We start from the raw sequence: 16,624 nt of genomic DNA, 5'->3' as shown, positions 1-16,624 counted from the left end.
GAGAGAGAGAGAGAGAGAGAGAGAGAGAGACCTCCAAGAGGTTAGATGCACAACACAGGCAGGTCCACGGAGAAGTGCATTTCACAGTTTGATGTGGAACAACTCAACTGGTCTGACCTCAAGCTCCTCCTCCACCACTGGGGGGGGGTGTACTGTCTGATACTGGCGCCTTAATTCTTATAATGACCACATAATAATGAGATATTTGAGTATCCTTATGCTTTTTGACTGACCCGAAAACTTTTTCTCCCCCCAATTATAAATGCATTACCCCCAAAATCTCAAAAAGACCATTATATAAGGAAAAGCAGTCCCACGGTGTTCATTATGCATCAACGATAATAACTGTGAGTTCCTCTCATGGAGATGTGCGGCGCTCTCCAAGGTGCTGAAACAGAGCGAATGAGCTCCATAGATAACAAAGCCAATTGTATTAAATATGTGCATTACAGTCTCCTTTTTTAAAATGTATTGACCTACTTTTGTACAACCTCCCACGTCCTTACTTCTGCATTCAGACTACAAGAATTAAAGCGACAGTAACCGAGCGTATTCTGTTGCATTCATACCGTGACCTATATTGATTATTGAAGAGAAAACAGGGACATTCTCATTTAATCTCGCCCACATTTTCAAATTCCTATTAAAAGATTTCCACTCGAGTCTATTTACATAACCTTTAGCACTCGGAGAGCGGTGTAATGAGCTTGAGTAAAAGTTTATTTTTTTTGTCAGCCTGCACACATTAAACACTTGGATGGTAATAGGCGCTTTTGCAGTTCTTTATTCCTGGAACTGGAAAACCGATTCAGCACTGTGCGGGTGACTTCGGTTAGAAGCGGACGTTTTAATTTGGGCAAACGCGTTCGAATGAAACAAGTCCGAGCGTCTCATCATATGAGGGCATCTGAAGTGTCCTCTAGGACTGTATATGATGCCACTTACTGCTTTGTGATTAGTCACTATTATAATAAACGGGAATACAGATTTAAATAAAAAGGAAATTATAAAAATTTTTGGATCCAGTTCTGCTGCTCTTCATATTTCTTTCATCTTCTTAACTGTTAAAAGTGTTTCCTGTGGTTTATTATTCGCCTCACTGCATCTACAAATTGTAATTGACTTGGATATTGGCGATAAGCCCTTCAAGCTTGTCTGTGCTTGTCAAAGTGTTAGTCCTCCACCTTCCCTTTTACATCCATCCCTTCATCCCTCCATCCTGCACCTCGTGGCGTATCAGGAATCAATTTGAAGTCGTGAAGCAATAGGAAGGAGGGGGGGGGTTCTGTGCCCTCTAACCCCCCACGAGGCGTTCAAGGGCCGCCGAGACCCAACAGCTTGAGGGGATCACGGGGCGCTCTACTCGTGTTCGATCGGACGCTAACCTGCATGACCTCGCTGGTGAGTGGAGTGGAAGTGGAGGGTTTGATGAAATTATAAATATTATTGTCTCCGAAAAGTGAAGAATTCTTTTTAGAGGTGCATTTTATCAAGTTTTAATCGATTTCTTCATTAATATTTCTTCAGAAGAAGTAACAAGTTGGTATTGAAGAGTGTTAATGAACATGCAGATTGATTTGGAAAGTCTGAACTGTGTCACCTGTCAAAAATAAATGATAAACTTCGACAAAAATGTTTCAATAAATAAGGATTTGACGAAATTTTAATTATTCTTGTTTCTCAAGAGCGAAGGACCCGAAGTGGAATTCTTTTTAGATGAGAACGACTACACATTTTTTCAAGTTTTTAACTATTTCTTAATTAATATTTCTTCAGAAGAAGTACAAAGTTGTTCTTTAAGACGTTACTGACAACTTCTGACAAAAATGTGTCAATGAACTGCTAAATAGCGGCTAAATAGCAGCAATGTACAGTTTGCATGGAGCGTATCCCCCCCCCCCCCCACTCACTCTGGACGCTGTGGGACTTGACGTGCCTCCACTCCTGCGACCCCACCTCCTTGTACTCCACCAGGTAGTAGCCGATGGGGACGCCGCCGTGCGAGTCGGGCTTCATGAAGGTGACGGTCGCCAGCCGCTGGGAGACGGCCGACAGACGCAGCGAGTACGGATTGGACGGAACGTCTGAAGAGGAGAGGAAGAAGAAGAAGAAAAAAACAACGCCGTGGGTTTCGCTCGCCACTTTGGAAATCACTTCAGGAAGTAGTCCGCCCGCTCCGAGAGGTTCCTCTCTGACCTTTTGGACGTCGATGACGATAAACGCATTCTCTCACTGAAGAGGAACGCCCTTCACTGCGTGCCTCCCGACTATTACATCACCGTCAGCCCCCCGACATCGTGGCTGCCACACGTGGATAAACCACGACAGCAATTCAGCCCGATACACTCAAAAAAACGATTCAAGCCCTTCTTAGAGGTGGCACATTTAAATATTGTTTGATACATTTAAATAAATCAATTACAAAAATAGATATTTATATTTAATGGGTGTAAAACAAAATGTATGAATTCTTTCATTTATTAGATTTATTTAGGTTAGATGGTGCGCATATCAACTCAAAATAAATGTGTTTCATTGAGGACTACCCTTTGCGCATGCGCCAGCTGAAAATCAGTTGTTTGCATGAGGTGAAGACACTTTCAGGGCTGTACGGTGGTGTAGTGGCTAGCACTGTCGCCTCAAAGGTCTGTGGGTTAAATTCCCAGTCCGGGTGTTCCTTCTGTGTGGAGTTTGCATATTTTGTTAGTTAGTTAGTTTATATTTTGAGTTGGACAAACACAAATTAATTTAATTTAATGAATATCGTTATTTTATTTTAGATGTATTTGATACAAATGAGTTGGACTAACTTAATTACATTTTATTGCACTGATGTGCTAAATTTGAGTTGGAGTTGCATATAATTATTGGATGGAAAACCTGCCAACAATTTAATTGAGTTCATCCAATGAGTCATTTCTTTGAGTGTAGAGCTCAGTTTGAGGTGAGGGGAAAGTGGACGGCTTCACACACGAGGGTCAAAGAAACGTCTCCGGCTTCTTTAAGCGATGACTCCTCGCTGTTTTTATTCAATATTAACTACGTGTGTGTGTGTGTGTCGTATTTCTTCCAAAACTTCCCAAAAACATTGTGTTTCTGCAAGGCTGCATATCAGATCCGCCTTTTATTTGTATTCACGACTTTTCTCCTTAGCCGGAGCAATTCAATCTGCACTAAAGATAATTGGACCGCACCGTACGGTGAATCAGCTCGGCACTATTTGAGATTAGGTTGAGAGTAGAAGTCGAGGAGTTCCATCTTTTTCTGAGAATTGCAAATAAAAGCTATCAGCATTAGCGGAGAGGCGGCAGGGTTACGTAGAGCGGCGGGGAGCGCGATCCCCGACCGCGCACATGCTGGACTTTTAATGAAGCCGGCGATGTCATTAGAGGAGGCAGAGGGGCAGCGCACACTCACCCGCCTGGGCCAGGATGAACTCCTGGTATCGAACTCCGATGTTGTTCCTGGCTGTGCAGTTGTAGCGGCCGAAGTCCCGGTCGGACAACGGCGTCACCTGGAAGCGGAAGAAACTCAATTATTTCTCTTCCGTAACTCTGTTACATCATGTCGAGCCGTGCAAACAGTCGTTTGTTTCCTTTTTCGGCAACATCTGCCTCCGGTGCATAGCGACCCCAAAATATGGGAGGCGGACGTATCCGGAAGAGAGTCTTCTAAAATCGTCTTTCAGAGTTTGGGACTTGAACCCACCTCCAGCACGGACTTGCCGTCGGTGCCGTGGACCCGCGTGTTGGAGGACCCCTCCGCCGAGATGGTGAAGCGCTCCCTCCTCCACAGCATGGTGGCGGGGGGGTTGGACGCCACGTCGCAGCTGATGTTCACCGGGTTGCCCTCCCACGAGTAGTAGATGGTGTGGTTGGTCAGGAACTTTGGTATATCTGTAAAACACACGTATATAATATCTCTCACACACACGCGCGTGTCTTATTCATACATTAAATCAGCTTTTTTCCCCCCCGCTGTTGTTGCTGCTAAACCGAGACGTGAATTGCGAAAAAGATCAAATTGCCGGTGTGCCGGCGGGGATGTTTGCGGCAGCCGATACAAAAAAAAAAAAAAAGTTGAAGCTGGCGCCGCATGATCAAAGTCATCAAATGACTCGCCGAGGCTTATCACACACATTCCTCCAAGAGAGAAGAAGAAGAAAAAGAAAAGCAGAAGGCAAATTGAAGCCACCGCCCGCTGGAGGGGGGTGGAAGAGGGAGGGGGTGGGGGGGGTCTCCGTTATAATCATCTGCCCCCGAGAATAAAAATAAAGGAGGCTCGTTGGCCAGCGGCGAATAGGGAGGCCGGTAATGGAGTATCGCGGCGGCGGGCCGTATGCACACATTGCTTTTTTTTCCTCCCAGTCAGCCGGAGAGAGAGGAGGCATCGCGGCTCGCTGGCAGGCTTCCATTAAAAGAGATTGATGCCGGGCTCGCTGTCAAAGCCAAGGACGCCCCCCCCCCCCCCCCCACGGCAGCCTGCAGTGACTTAGTGAATTAGTTCATTAGTTGGGCTCAGCCACACTCTCTCCCTCAGGCCGCATGCGCGTGAGCCTTCTTTTAGTTTTTGTCTGCTTCCTCCACGACGATTTCATTGTCATGACAACGAAGACGCAACGGATGTCTTCGCCACGCCGTCTCTCCGTACATCCGTCTGGCCTCCCTCTTGTTGCTCCTCTGAGCTTCAACGCTACCCCCCCCCCCAAAAAAAATAAATCAAGCACCCTCCGTCGGTTTCCTTCAGGCAACACGGACGTTTTCGTAATGAACCCAATGACTCCGAGGCCAAAATGGAGATATATTTAATTCAGAGCTCATGAGGCAGGGGAAGGGGGTGGGGGGGGTAGCCGGCCCACGAACAATTCCCCCGAACAACCCAGCGCTGAGGGATGGGGGGCGATTTAATGGGGAATTAGGGGAGCTGTCGGCGCGGGTGAGGGAGGGGAGAAACCAAAAGGCGACGCATGGCATCCTCTCACTAATTCACCGCGGCTGAAGGCTGCGTGTGCGGTGAGGCGGCGCGGTGTTTATGATAATATAATGATGTTCGGGAAAGGGAGAAAAAAAACACACAGCCACGGTGAGAAATTAATTATTGGAACGAAGAAGAGCTGAACTGTTGAACCCCGAGAACACGACCGCAGGGATGCACGCACCTCCTTCGCCCATTCCACTGCTTACATGTGTGTGTGTGTGTGTGTGTGTGTGTGTGTTTCATTCTCACAGGAGGGATCAGAGTGTGGAGGAGTCGTCGGGGTTATGTCAGCCCCCCGTCTGTAACACGTCTTTTTCATTTTGCCCAAAGACGGTGTGAAAACATCTAATTACTTCAACATCTCCCCTCGCATAATAAGCACTGCCGTCTACTGGCTGAACTTATAATTTGGTATTTTTGATGTGCTGTACACCAAGGTTATGATTTCATTCGCTTCGTAAAAGTATGTTTTTTTAAATTATGTAAATTACATGTACAGTACGACACGAAAAAAAATGCTATACAATTAAGAAAGCCTGGGATAAGGGGGTGAAAACCCTGGAAGAAAACTCATGGATTCCCAAAATTGAAGTTAGGAAAAACATTTATGAGCAGAACTTCTGAAAAAATGTGTTTCTGTAATATCTGTTTTTGACCTGATTAGTTGCTTCATCACTTACATTGTTTAACCTGCGATTCTAAAGGTCACACCTGTACCCAAATATGGACCTTCAGTTAAAAAAATGATGACACTTTAGTATTTTAGTTTAAACCTTTTGTGAAATTATGGACTTTTTAAAATCAAATTTACTTGTGATTCATGTCGTTATTTGCCTTTTCCCAGGACCAAATGTAGTCGCCGGATTGTTCCGATCTCGGCGACGCCTGTGGGCGCGTGTGCAGGGCCTCTTAACGCCGGCCGCTCGCCGTACTCACACTCGATGTCCAGGAACATGCTCTTCTGGTGACCCCCGATCCGGCTCAGGGCCTCGCAGTCGAAGCGGCCCAGGTCCGTGAGTCTCACGCCGCTGATGGTCAACACCGACTTGCCGTGGCGACCGCGGACCTCGAAGCGTCCGTCCTGACTCTGAGGACACACACACACACACACACACACACACACACACACACACACACAGCATATCGTCACAATCTGAGAAGGTCAGACGTTGTCGCTGTTTTGAGATTTTTGGTGGAGACAAATAATTGGCATGTGCATCCCCTGTAATTTCCCCGCCGTAGTAAGCGGTTTGGTTGACGAATAAAAACAGAAACACAACGGAGAGGAGCCAATCGCGCACACGATTATGGTTATTACGGATAATAAGGTGACACAGAGGGGGCACACAGCGGCACACATCGACCCCGCCACCGAGACATTTGCAGAAAGTTCCACCTGTCCCAACTTTTTGAACGACTGAATGTCATCAGCCCCTCGACCCATCCTGAACCCCCCCCCCCCAAAAAACTCTCTTGTCACGCAGAGTCTGGGGGGGTTAACGCAATAAACTGTCGATATATTACAAGGTCATTACACCTGTGTGAAGACAGATGGTATCAATTTGAGGCGACGGGTCAATTGCAGCAGACGGGGCCATCATTCCCGTAATCGACATCCGCTCTAATGAGAAAAAGCAAACAGCCCGGGGGAGCGGCGCTCCACACGGTTACCGAACAGATAACCCCCCCCCCCCCCCCTCTTCCGCGTCGGGTGTAATTCCGGCGAATCAGATGATGAACACGAAGGCTTCTGGGTCGCCCCGGTGTTTTTCTTCTTCAATGCATTTCGTTCTTCAGTCGGCTTCTTCTTCTTATTCATAGAGCGGGAGAAGCGCCGTGGGGTATTGTCAATGTAAGTACCCCGGCAAACGGTACACGGCCGTACGCATGCATTATGTATCCGGAGCTCTTGAAGCCTCGCGAGCAAACGCAGAAATACAAAAGGCGGCTACCGGTGCTGGCAGCAACGTGTCATTGCACTGCTAAGTGATGCTGAAATGGACCGGCTTGGACTCTCTGAGCCACTGGTGCTGATGCGCGGCCATAAAACAATAAACATTTCTGTTGCCTTCTAATTAGTCTAATGAACTCACGTTGGATAAACAGCTTTAAACCAGAGGACACATAAAGAAGGGAAGTTCTCCAGAGCTAACGCAGGACGGCAATCACATCAGTGTGTGTGAGTCTGTTCCTCATGAAGGAATTAGATCGAAAAGAAAAGAAGTCAGAATAAGCTTCCAGTCAGCCTGTTTAGCAAAGGGATATCCCACAATGCTTTGGGGTGGTGTACTATGTGTGACGTTGTACTGTATAGACAGGATATGCAACGGAATACTGCAGGAAATCTGAAATATAATTAGTATATTTCTTCCCCCTAGAAGGATTGGGTAATGCTGCCTTCATGTCCGACAGGAGATACTGTAATTACCAGTTTCCAGGCTGGGGACGGGGGAGGCAAACCGCCAGCAACTTGTTGCCCTCCTATTACTCCACTGTGACCCCCCCCCAAAATGTAGACGTTTGAGATGAAAGCAGGAAGGAATATGAAATGAGGTGATATGGATATGAAGGCCCGTCCCCATCTGACCCGCAGGACCTCAGAGAAGGAGGCGCGGCCGCGTTTAAATCACAAACGCCGTCCCTCGCGTGGCCTCCTGGCGACGGTTCCCGTGTTATTTCTTGGCCTTTTTAGAGCGTTTTCAGATATTAAAAGATGTCAGCTGTAAATGTCAGCCAGGCTGGAGGACACACCGAAGTCTAATTCTGGCGAGCGGCGCCGAACACGGGGGGCGGTTCATATTTTTGCACCTCAGTAATGACAGCACCACCTCCTCCTCGCCACCATGACGGAGTGACATTTAATAACGGCTTTCTGGTCCAAGGACATGACTGATATCCATGCTTAACTGGACTTAAAATAATAATAAAAATCTCGAATAATTTCAGGCCATAAATATATATATATATATATATATATAAACACATATATATATATATATAAAAAAACATATATATATACATATATATTAGTGCTGTGAAAAATAACGCGTTAACTCAGTTAATTAAATTACAGGTTTAACTTCGTTATTTTTTTTAACGCATTTAACGCATGCGCAGAATGAGCTTCCAATCCGTCTGTTGTTGGTCGTCTCGAACCAGCAGCATGTCATTCTGTCTCTACGTGTCACGTTAACACGACTCCGATCCCCGTCTCGCCGGATGCCGGCGTGTGCGCACATCGACGAAAAAAAGTCACTTGCACCAATGTTTTAATGCAAGGGTGCTCAATATGTCGATCGCGGTTGCCGCAGAGTTCAGATGCCGGTCTTCGCGCATGAAAAGTCACTAGCACCCCCCTAACTGTTACTCATAAAATGTAGTCAAACAAAAACGGAGCAAATCACCGTGTTCATGGCCCGGGCAAAGACAGCGCGGTCGCCTGGCTTCAACACGTTACTGTCAGGGAAGACACAGCGCACCAAAAAAAAAGTTTTTTTGTAAAACTTGTTACCTTTTCTGATTCCGCTAGCTCTTTGCTAACTTCCGCTAGTACTTCCGCTAATACCTCCGCTAATACATCTACTTAGAAAGTGTATTCTGTACGTTTTCTCCGTCGAAATGTTGCAAGACCCGACTTGCTGCATTGATCGCGACTTTAGACATTGTGTGTTAGGGCTCCTCTTGTGAAAAATTATTACGAAATAAAGAAAATGTATATGTTCTTTGCACAGATGAGGATATGTTGAATGCTGGGATACCAAACATGCCCATGTTTATTGACGTGGTCTGCGTGAGCAAGCCGTTTAAAGGGAAGGGGAGGGTCTTAAGGACGCCGGCGTCCTCAGTGGAGTGGAAGAGGTATACCCTCCTGTTACCTTTACATTTACTAACATATTTTACCCTCGGGGTCAATTTGACCCCAGCAATTAAAACCTCCAGAAAATTATTAGAATTAATATTGCTTCCCAAGTTTAAGTGTGAGGTACTTTATGTTTGTTTGTTGACTACCTAAATAGCCCTTTAAATATATAAAAAAAGTTGATATTTCTTATATGTTTGACACAGTGAAAAACAGCCTGGGGTCAAATTGACCCCAAAGAACATCAACATTAAACATTGAATGGGGTCAAATTGACCCGAAAGGTAACAGGAGGGTTAAACATTCTGTTTAGGATGAAGATGTATTAATGTTCCATATGGAAGAAAACTGCTAAATAACTGCTGAGTTGCAGCACCATTGTATAGAAGAATGTATAAATGTATATATCCGTCTTTTGTCATAAATCTCTATGTTCTCACAAAATATACCGAGAATATCGGTAATATGTGATTAATCATGATTAATCCACAGAAACCTGTGATTAACCCGATTAAAAATTTTAATCGTTTCACAGCCCTAATATATATATATAAATATATATATATATAAATAAACACATATACAGGACTGTCTCAGAAAATTAGAATATTGTGATGAAGTTCTTTATTTTCTGTAATGCAATTAAAAGAACAAAAATGTCATGCATTCTGGATTCATTGAAATATTGCAAGCCTTTTATTCTGATTTATTGCTGATTATGGCTTACAGTTTAAGAAAACTCAAATATCCTATCTCTAAATATTAGAATATCATGAAAAAGTATACTAGTAGGGTATTAAACAAATCACTTGAATTGTCTAATTAACTCGAAAAACCTGCAAGGGTTTCCTGAGCCTTGACAAACACTCAGCTGTTATAAATCTTTTAACTTGGTCTGAGGAAATATTAAAATTTTATGAGATAGGATTTTAGAGTTTTCTTAAGCTGTAAGCCATAATCAGCAATATTAAAAGAATAAAAGGCTTGCAATATTTCAGTTGATTTGTAATGAATCCAGAATGCATGACATTTTTGTTTTTTTAATTGCATTACAGAAAATAAAGAACTTTATCACAATATTCTAATTTTCTGAGACAGTCCTGTATATATATGTATATATTTATATATATACATACATATATATACTGTATATATATATATATATATATATATATATATATATATATATACATGTATAAATGAGTGGGTAGGGAACGAGGAGAGTGGAAGTGGGGTCACGCAGCGAGTGACACGGAGCTCCGTGACGCCTCACGCCTCTCAACAGGACAGGAGCGTATCCGCGGATCGGAGAGCGAAATCGAGAGAGGCGCATCCCGACGCCTTGGACCTCGATGACGGCGCTCATCCATCACGGGGCCCGCCCATGTTTGTCTTTGTTTTGGACGCATTTCCATAATTGCGTTTGCCGCGGGAAGGAAAGCACTTACTCTCATTCTCCGGTCTACGATTCATCAACCCGAGCGACTCGAGCCAACGCACGCGTTCGTTTATCTCCGCCGTGACACCTTTTTTTTTATTCGCCTTGAGCAAAAGAACGGGCCGCCAGCTTGTTTTTTTACCCGGCGACTCGGTGTGTTTGCAACCGGCGAGTCGGTGACGGGTGGACGTGTTCACGCGTTGCCCGCGAGAACTTCAAGGTTCTCGCTGCTCCTCTGTGCCGAGAGCTAATCAGAGGAGCTGATTTCCCTTGAGATAATAATCACGGCAAAGTCGAGAGAACGCGTTAAAAAAAAGAATGAATAAAACACATGGACCAAGGTGACTGTTTTATTTGATATAAAAAGAGTCTTTGCACATGTTTGCGTTTAGCTCCTCGAACGCAACACTTTACGAACGCAACATTTTACAATCAATTATCGCCACTCGCATGTAAACATCTTTCCGGAGCACCGCCGGTTTCACGTGTGGCGGATGGGAACGATGAGATCTGCGTTGGCTTTTTTTCACGAGGACATGTACGAGTACCCGCCTGTTTAATGAGGGCCAGTTCTCTCTCCGCACAATGAGACATTTTATTGGTCACCATGGGAACGGAAAGAGGAAGAGAGAAAAAGAAAACGCCTCGTTTCAGTCGCCCGATAATACGCTTCAGCTTCTCAGGCGGCGTTAGGACGCCCGTGTTTCAGCAAAACTTTTTTTTAAAACCTCATTGGTGGACGACGGCGTGAAAAAATGTACTCCATTTTAAGTAAAATACCTTGAATACAATATCCACACGTGTGTATGTGTGTGTGTGTGTGTGTGTGTGTGTGTTATAGCCCACATCCACACAGAGCCGGGTGGACCCTCTACCTTGTCCGTCCACGAAGCTCTGCCCGTCGCTGGCTCTTCTCCAGGCGATGTCGGGCAGCGGCTCGCCCTCGGACACGCAGGAGATCATGGCGGCGCTGCCGTCCACGGCGGTCACGTTCTTCAGCTGCGTGATGTGGGGCTGGACTGGAAGTGGGGGGAAAAGAAGAAAAAAACAGAAATAAAGCTCTGACAGTCGAGGCCGGGATCATCCGCAGGAAGCTCGCCCCGCAGGCTGCTCTGTGGGCCGGACGACGACACAACAAATTTGGCTAAAGTTTTGAAATCGGCCTCCTCCTTCCACCTTTTTGAGCGTTTTATTTTTTTTTGAAGAGATATGGATTTGTTTCTCTCGTCCGGATACCTCTCCGACGTGGTTGCGAGCGCCACGCCGACCACGAGGACGAGGACGAAGAGGAGTGCTGCAAAGCGTGCCGCCGCTCCCGGCTCTCCTCCTTCTGATAACGCCCGAAAGCCCCACCGTGCATGGCGAGGCCGCAGAGCGTGTCACATGAATCATGGATTGCCTCTCCACACACACACACACACACACTCCAGATCCTTAACAGGGGGCTTGCAGAGTAGCAGGGCATAACATCCAAAATGGAAAAAGAGAGCAGTGAATGGGAAATGGTGAGGGGAGGCTTCAAACACCACCCAGCCGTGTTTGGCAATGGAGGTGGAGGGAGCTTATCGAAAAACATTGGGTCACACACACAAACACACACATACACACTCACAGTCAATAGCCAGCGAGAGATCGACCCTACAAAGTCATGCAATCAGTTTTTTTTGCAAAGCAGAGTCAAACTGATTTGCATAATTCCACTATTTGTTCATGAAAACAAATTAGCTCAATTCGAGAGGAAGAAGTGGCGCTCCGTAATATCGCGGCTGTCGGCCTGATTTTTGTGTGAAGACAAAAGGAAGCTGAAGCTTTCTGAAGCTTTCTAATGAGAACAGACGACTTGTTGAGATGATTTCTGCAGAGGAGAAGACGCGCGGAGCACTCGGGACGACCGACGACGCTTATGAATAAACCTTTTGTGTTAAATAAAGACGTTCCCTGAAATGATGCTCATTCCAACGCCGTGAGACCGGTCTGAACCGGTTCTTCACCGCCGCCTTATCTGCAGCCGGTTCGTCCCAGATGCCCTTCATCATGCAAATATGAAATGGGGGGAAAACGTCTCGTTTATCAAGCGTGGTGCAAAAACCACTCTGCGGGGAGCTATATTATTAACGCATTATCTAAAACTTTTCCACTCTAAAAAGAGGGGAAAGGACTGCAATGCTGAACGGATAAAAAAAAAAAGTTGACGCCTACATTTAAATGAGGTTTCTGAACAACACAGTCTTATTAAAAACAAGAGTATTTCATTCCAGCATTTGTTAACAACTATAATTACACTTGATTACAATAATTATACTAATTAAACTGCAAATGTGACACTTATTGCATTCCAAAGAGGCTCAGTCTTGCCGAAAGGACATAATGACACCTGTTGGAGCCTTTTGACAATATATATTGTGATGTCATGAGAGGAATGGTGATTACAGTTTTTTTCGATTGCTAAACGACAGCGGGCACAACTGGAGTCACATGTGCAAAACTCTAACTACAGTCTGCACGCAGCAGTTCATGTGGACCAAACTCTAGTTTGTTTTTCATTGCTTGAACACAGTTTTCAAAACTCTAACACTTTTCCCATGACTTGAACCACAACCTGCACAACACTGTGGATCTACAGCACTTTGTTCAAATGCTAACACACTGCTGTCAAAACTATGAACCACACATTCAAACCGGAATACATTTCAGCCTTGTGCCTTTCAAACACTGCTGATTGCAATTTCAGCTGAAAGGCTAAGCAGGTGTCTTCTTTTAGACTTGTTAGTGAACACACACACATATATATATATATATTACAGTATATAGAGGTAGAGCTCAGAAAGACTAATTTTGGAAATGGAACAAGGAAGACGGGTTCGTGGAGGGAGAAGGGAGGCAGGGAGGAGTGGAGGAAGACAAAGAGCTGTTATTCCAGATGAAATAAGGGCTCCACTTATAGACCATGTAATGTAATGTCGTGAACCAAGTGTTTGGTCACCACCCACATGACCAAAGGTCTCTTTTGGAAGCCATGCGTGCCGGATGTGAGGACACGAGTCCAGAGGACTGCCAGGGATGGATCAGGCCTTCCAGAAGGTTCTTCCCCAGGTGGCAAGAGAGAACACGAGATGTGATGTTGATGACAACATGTGGCCTGATGCTAGAGGCAGGATTAGTCCCTCAATTATTTGTTCGAATTACAGTTTCTACTTTTAGTTTCTACCTTTTTTTTCTCATTACTGTAATTCCGTAAATTACTACAGACTATTGAAGCAAACTGCTAATTTTCATTTACCTTAAAGAATTGTTATGTTCTAAAAAAATTAATAAATCATGTGAAAGAATGTCACTCTTTTCTTTGAAGAAAATATTACTTTGTTTGAAGTCACTGAAATTGTTCAAACTGTAAAGATGAAAAGTTAGTATTTTCTGTATTGGTGTTTGATGCTCGTGTTTTTACTCTCAGTGTGCTCTGAGTGACAGTGTGTGTTACCTCAGTGAGGGTTGTGCATGTTGTTTGGCTGCACTGAGCGTGTTTTGAGCCATGTGTGAAGAGTTGTGTTGCTTGGAATGAGTTTTGCAGGTGATGTGAACTGTTTAGCTCAGGTGACTGTTGGTAGTGCAGACTGTAGTTAGAGTTTTGCACATGTGACTCCAGTTGTGCCCACTGTCGTTTAGCAATCGGAAAAAACTGTAATGGGAGGTACATTCCTTCCCGGTGGTTGCAGCAGGGACTACAACCAGCATGACATCCAGTGTAAAAAACTACAATTCCCACTCAGCAGTGCAGGCGGGCCAAGGCTGCTGCACAGCTGAAAGGGATGAGGCTGATGAGCCTGCGGGAGACTAGTGTGAGGGTGAAGACAGGAGAGGAGCTCAGGAGAGTTCTGATATTATGTTAAAGACAATGAACCAGGAGAAGACTGATGCACTTATGTTTGTTTTGTACAACGACTTTTGTTGGCGTTAAGTTTACCTTTTTGTTAAGATGAATCTAATTACAAAAACTTTGAGTTCAAGAAACCTCGCCTGTCGTCTTGATTTGTGTACCCACGCCTCACCTCACGATCCCGTCCTCTCAAGACATCACAATATATATATATATATTTTTAAAAAAAATTATATATATATATACTGTATATATATATATAAATAGAGGAGTATCTCTGCTCTTTTATATGATGCATTGCTCCCTGTATGACCACTGACTAATAATGCAACACAACTATTTCTCAAAAAACAAGCCGGATTTTTTCGCCTCCCAGCAGCGAGTGACCAGGAGCCACAAAAGACAAAATCCCTGAAGACCGACAGCAGCACACGGCTCAAGACCCCAGTAAGTGAAGCGGCTTCAAGCTATTAATTGCCACAATTGGGGCAACGAATAGTCAGCGGTCCTACGCGTGGAAGGGAATGCCTGGAGGCTGCTGCAGCTCTGGGAACTGAAAAGAAACCTTCATTTCAACTCCTTTTGTCACGTCCTTCGTCTCATTTCGGGCTGAAAAGTTGTTGCTAACGGAGCTAAAGTCTAAACTTGTTTTGTTTTGGAGCATAAAATGTAAGCGTGAACAATGTCTTAATTGGATATGATGAGTTAAATCCATCTTTGGCTGACTGCTGTTTTCTTTTTTTGGGCAGGATGGAAAAACAAAACAAACAAAAAGGCCAATGGAAATATGGCTGATATTAAATATGACACACACACACACACACACACACACACACACACACACACACACACACACACACACACACACACACACACAGACATACCGTGTCTTAACTTAACTGTCCTGCTCACCCACCCGCCTGCGCTGTCAAGGGAAATAAAACTAACTTACAACTGCGTTCCACCGCCACACACACAGTCCAGAGCTTAACTCCTTCATTTAAATGTGCATTTTAAAAGAACAAGCGCCTGGGATGTTGATGACAAGACACAAATCTCCATACCACCAGCGGAATATGCAGAATATATACGGGAGTGATCTGTGCGGGAATAGCCAGCAGCTCTCTGAAAGATATATAAATGGAATTTTTTTTATTTTTTAGTGGAGCAGTAAATGAAATATGAAGCAATAGATGAGATCTTTTCTCTCGGCAGAGATATCTCATATTGATGCAGTTGTTATTGTTGTGGGCTGAGGGCCATTTGGACATCTGTGGGGTTTTTGAAAAACGTTTTTTATATTTTACTGGAATGTGTGGAGGTCCTCACAATAAACCTTTATGGATCAGCGTAAAACACGGCTCACTGTCAGAGACGTGAGCGCGTCGGAGGAGCTCGGCGTGACAGATCACGTGCAATGAAAAACAAACTTCTTCAAGGATGGGAAGCGCTCGCGTTATTCAGTAAAATAAAGAATGAATTAAAACATGTTTTCCACTTACGTTGAGATAAATCTATCCATGCGGAGAGTTTGGGTTTTATGTCGGGCTATATTAAAGTTATAGTCCCCATGAATGGTGAATAGTTAAAGGTACATTACACAGGAATATAGTTCTGCCAAGAGATGTTAAAAGTGGTATATGTTCTTCGAAAACTATTTCCATGCCTTGACCAGAGGTGAGAGAGGTTATGTTTATTTATTCATTTTCATTTGACATTTGCAGAAACAGTGTTTGTATGTTATTATTGTCGTTGTTATGGACTCATGAGACTGGAATAAAAGAAAATATATAGTTTTCAAATGGGGGAGAGAGTTGCATAAGAGGTTGAGGCCTCCTCAAAAGAGCGAGGTTTGGGTTTACTTTAAACTCTCCGTGACTTCACGCATCTCACCGAACACCTTGAGGAAGATCTCCCGCTCCTGAGAGCCCGCCTTGTTGGTGGCCCTGCAGGTGTAGGAGCCCCCGTCCAGCTGCCGGATGTTGCGGACGGTCAACATGCTGCGGCCTCCTTCCTCCTGCCGGATGATGATGTACTGCTCGGACGGCTCCAGCTGCTGCCCTTTCCTGCAACACACAACAACAACAACTAAATAACAACACATTGTATACACCGTCGTCGGTTTGAGGCTCATGTTGTTGTTGTGTACGTCCGGCGCTCCTCTAATGGCTCCGCGGTGGCGTGCGGCGCAGTGCTGACTTGATGCCTTTTCCTATCGGACTCTGTTGGGAAATTAGTCCTGAAAAAAAGAAGAACGCAACCGCTAAATTGATCCATGTCTATATTTAAGCCTCATAGCAGAAGCATAATGGCGTGCAGCAGGTTTGCAGCCCCCCCTCCTGCTTGTTGATTTATCGCATCTTAACGAGCCGTGTCATCTGGAAGGTTAAAGGGGTCGCCGGTTCACCGAGAAATTCAGCTTTTTTTTTTTTTTCACAAACTCACGGTTGCCTTTTAAGGCTATTTGCATGCATGC

General features: G+C 44.7%; 1 protein-coding gene across 1 annotated transcript in view; it reads right to left on the bottom strand.

Moving 5' to 3' along the window:
• Window positions 1-16,624, bottom strand: part of LOC130204379 (neural cell adhesion molecule 2-like) — a 184,883-nt gene that overhangs the window by 16,356 nt on the left and 151,903 nt on the right. The window contains exons 7-12 of the mRNA XM_056431091.1: window positions 16,042-16,214; window positions 11,143-11,293; window positions 5,914-6,062; window positions 3,709-3,896; window positions 3,418-3,514; window positions 1,911-2,084 (exon numbers count right to left, since the gene is read on the bottom strand). Coding sequence (XP_056287066.1) covers window positions 1,911-2,084; window positions 3,418-3,514; window positions 3,709-3,896; window positions 5,914-6,062; window positions 11,143-11,293; window positions 16,042-16,214 — 932 coding nt within the window. The remainder of the gene's footprint in view (window positions 1-1,910; window positions 2,085-3,417; window positions 3,515-3,708; window positions 3,897-5,913; window positions 6,063-11,142; window positions 11,294-16,041; window positions 16,215-16,624) is intronic.

Source organism: Pseudoliparis swirei, chromosome 14 (genome assembly GCF_029220125.1).
Source record: "Pseudoliparis swirei isolate HS2019 ecotype Mariana Trench chromosome 14, NWPU_hadal_v1, whole genome shotgun sequence".
NCBI lineage: Eukaryota > Metazoa > Chordata > Actinopteri > Perciformes > Liparidae > Pseudoliparis > Pseudoliparis swirei.
Note: the sequence above shows the minus strand (reverse complement) of the source record. Positions and strands in the feature narration are given on the sequence as shown.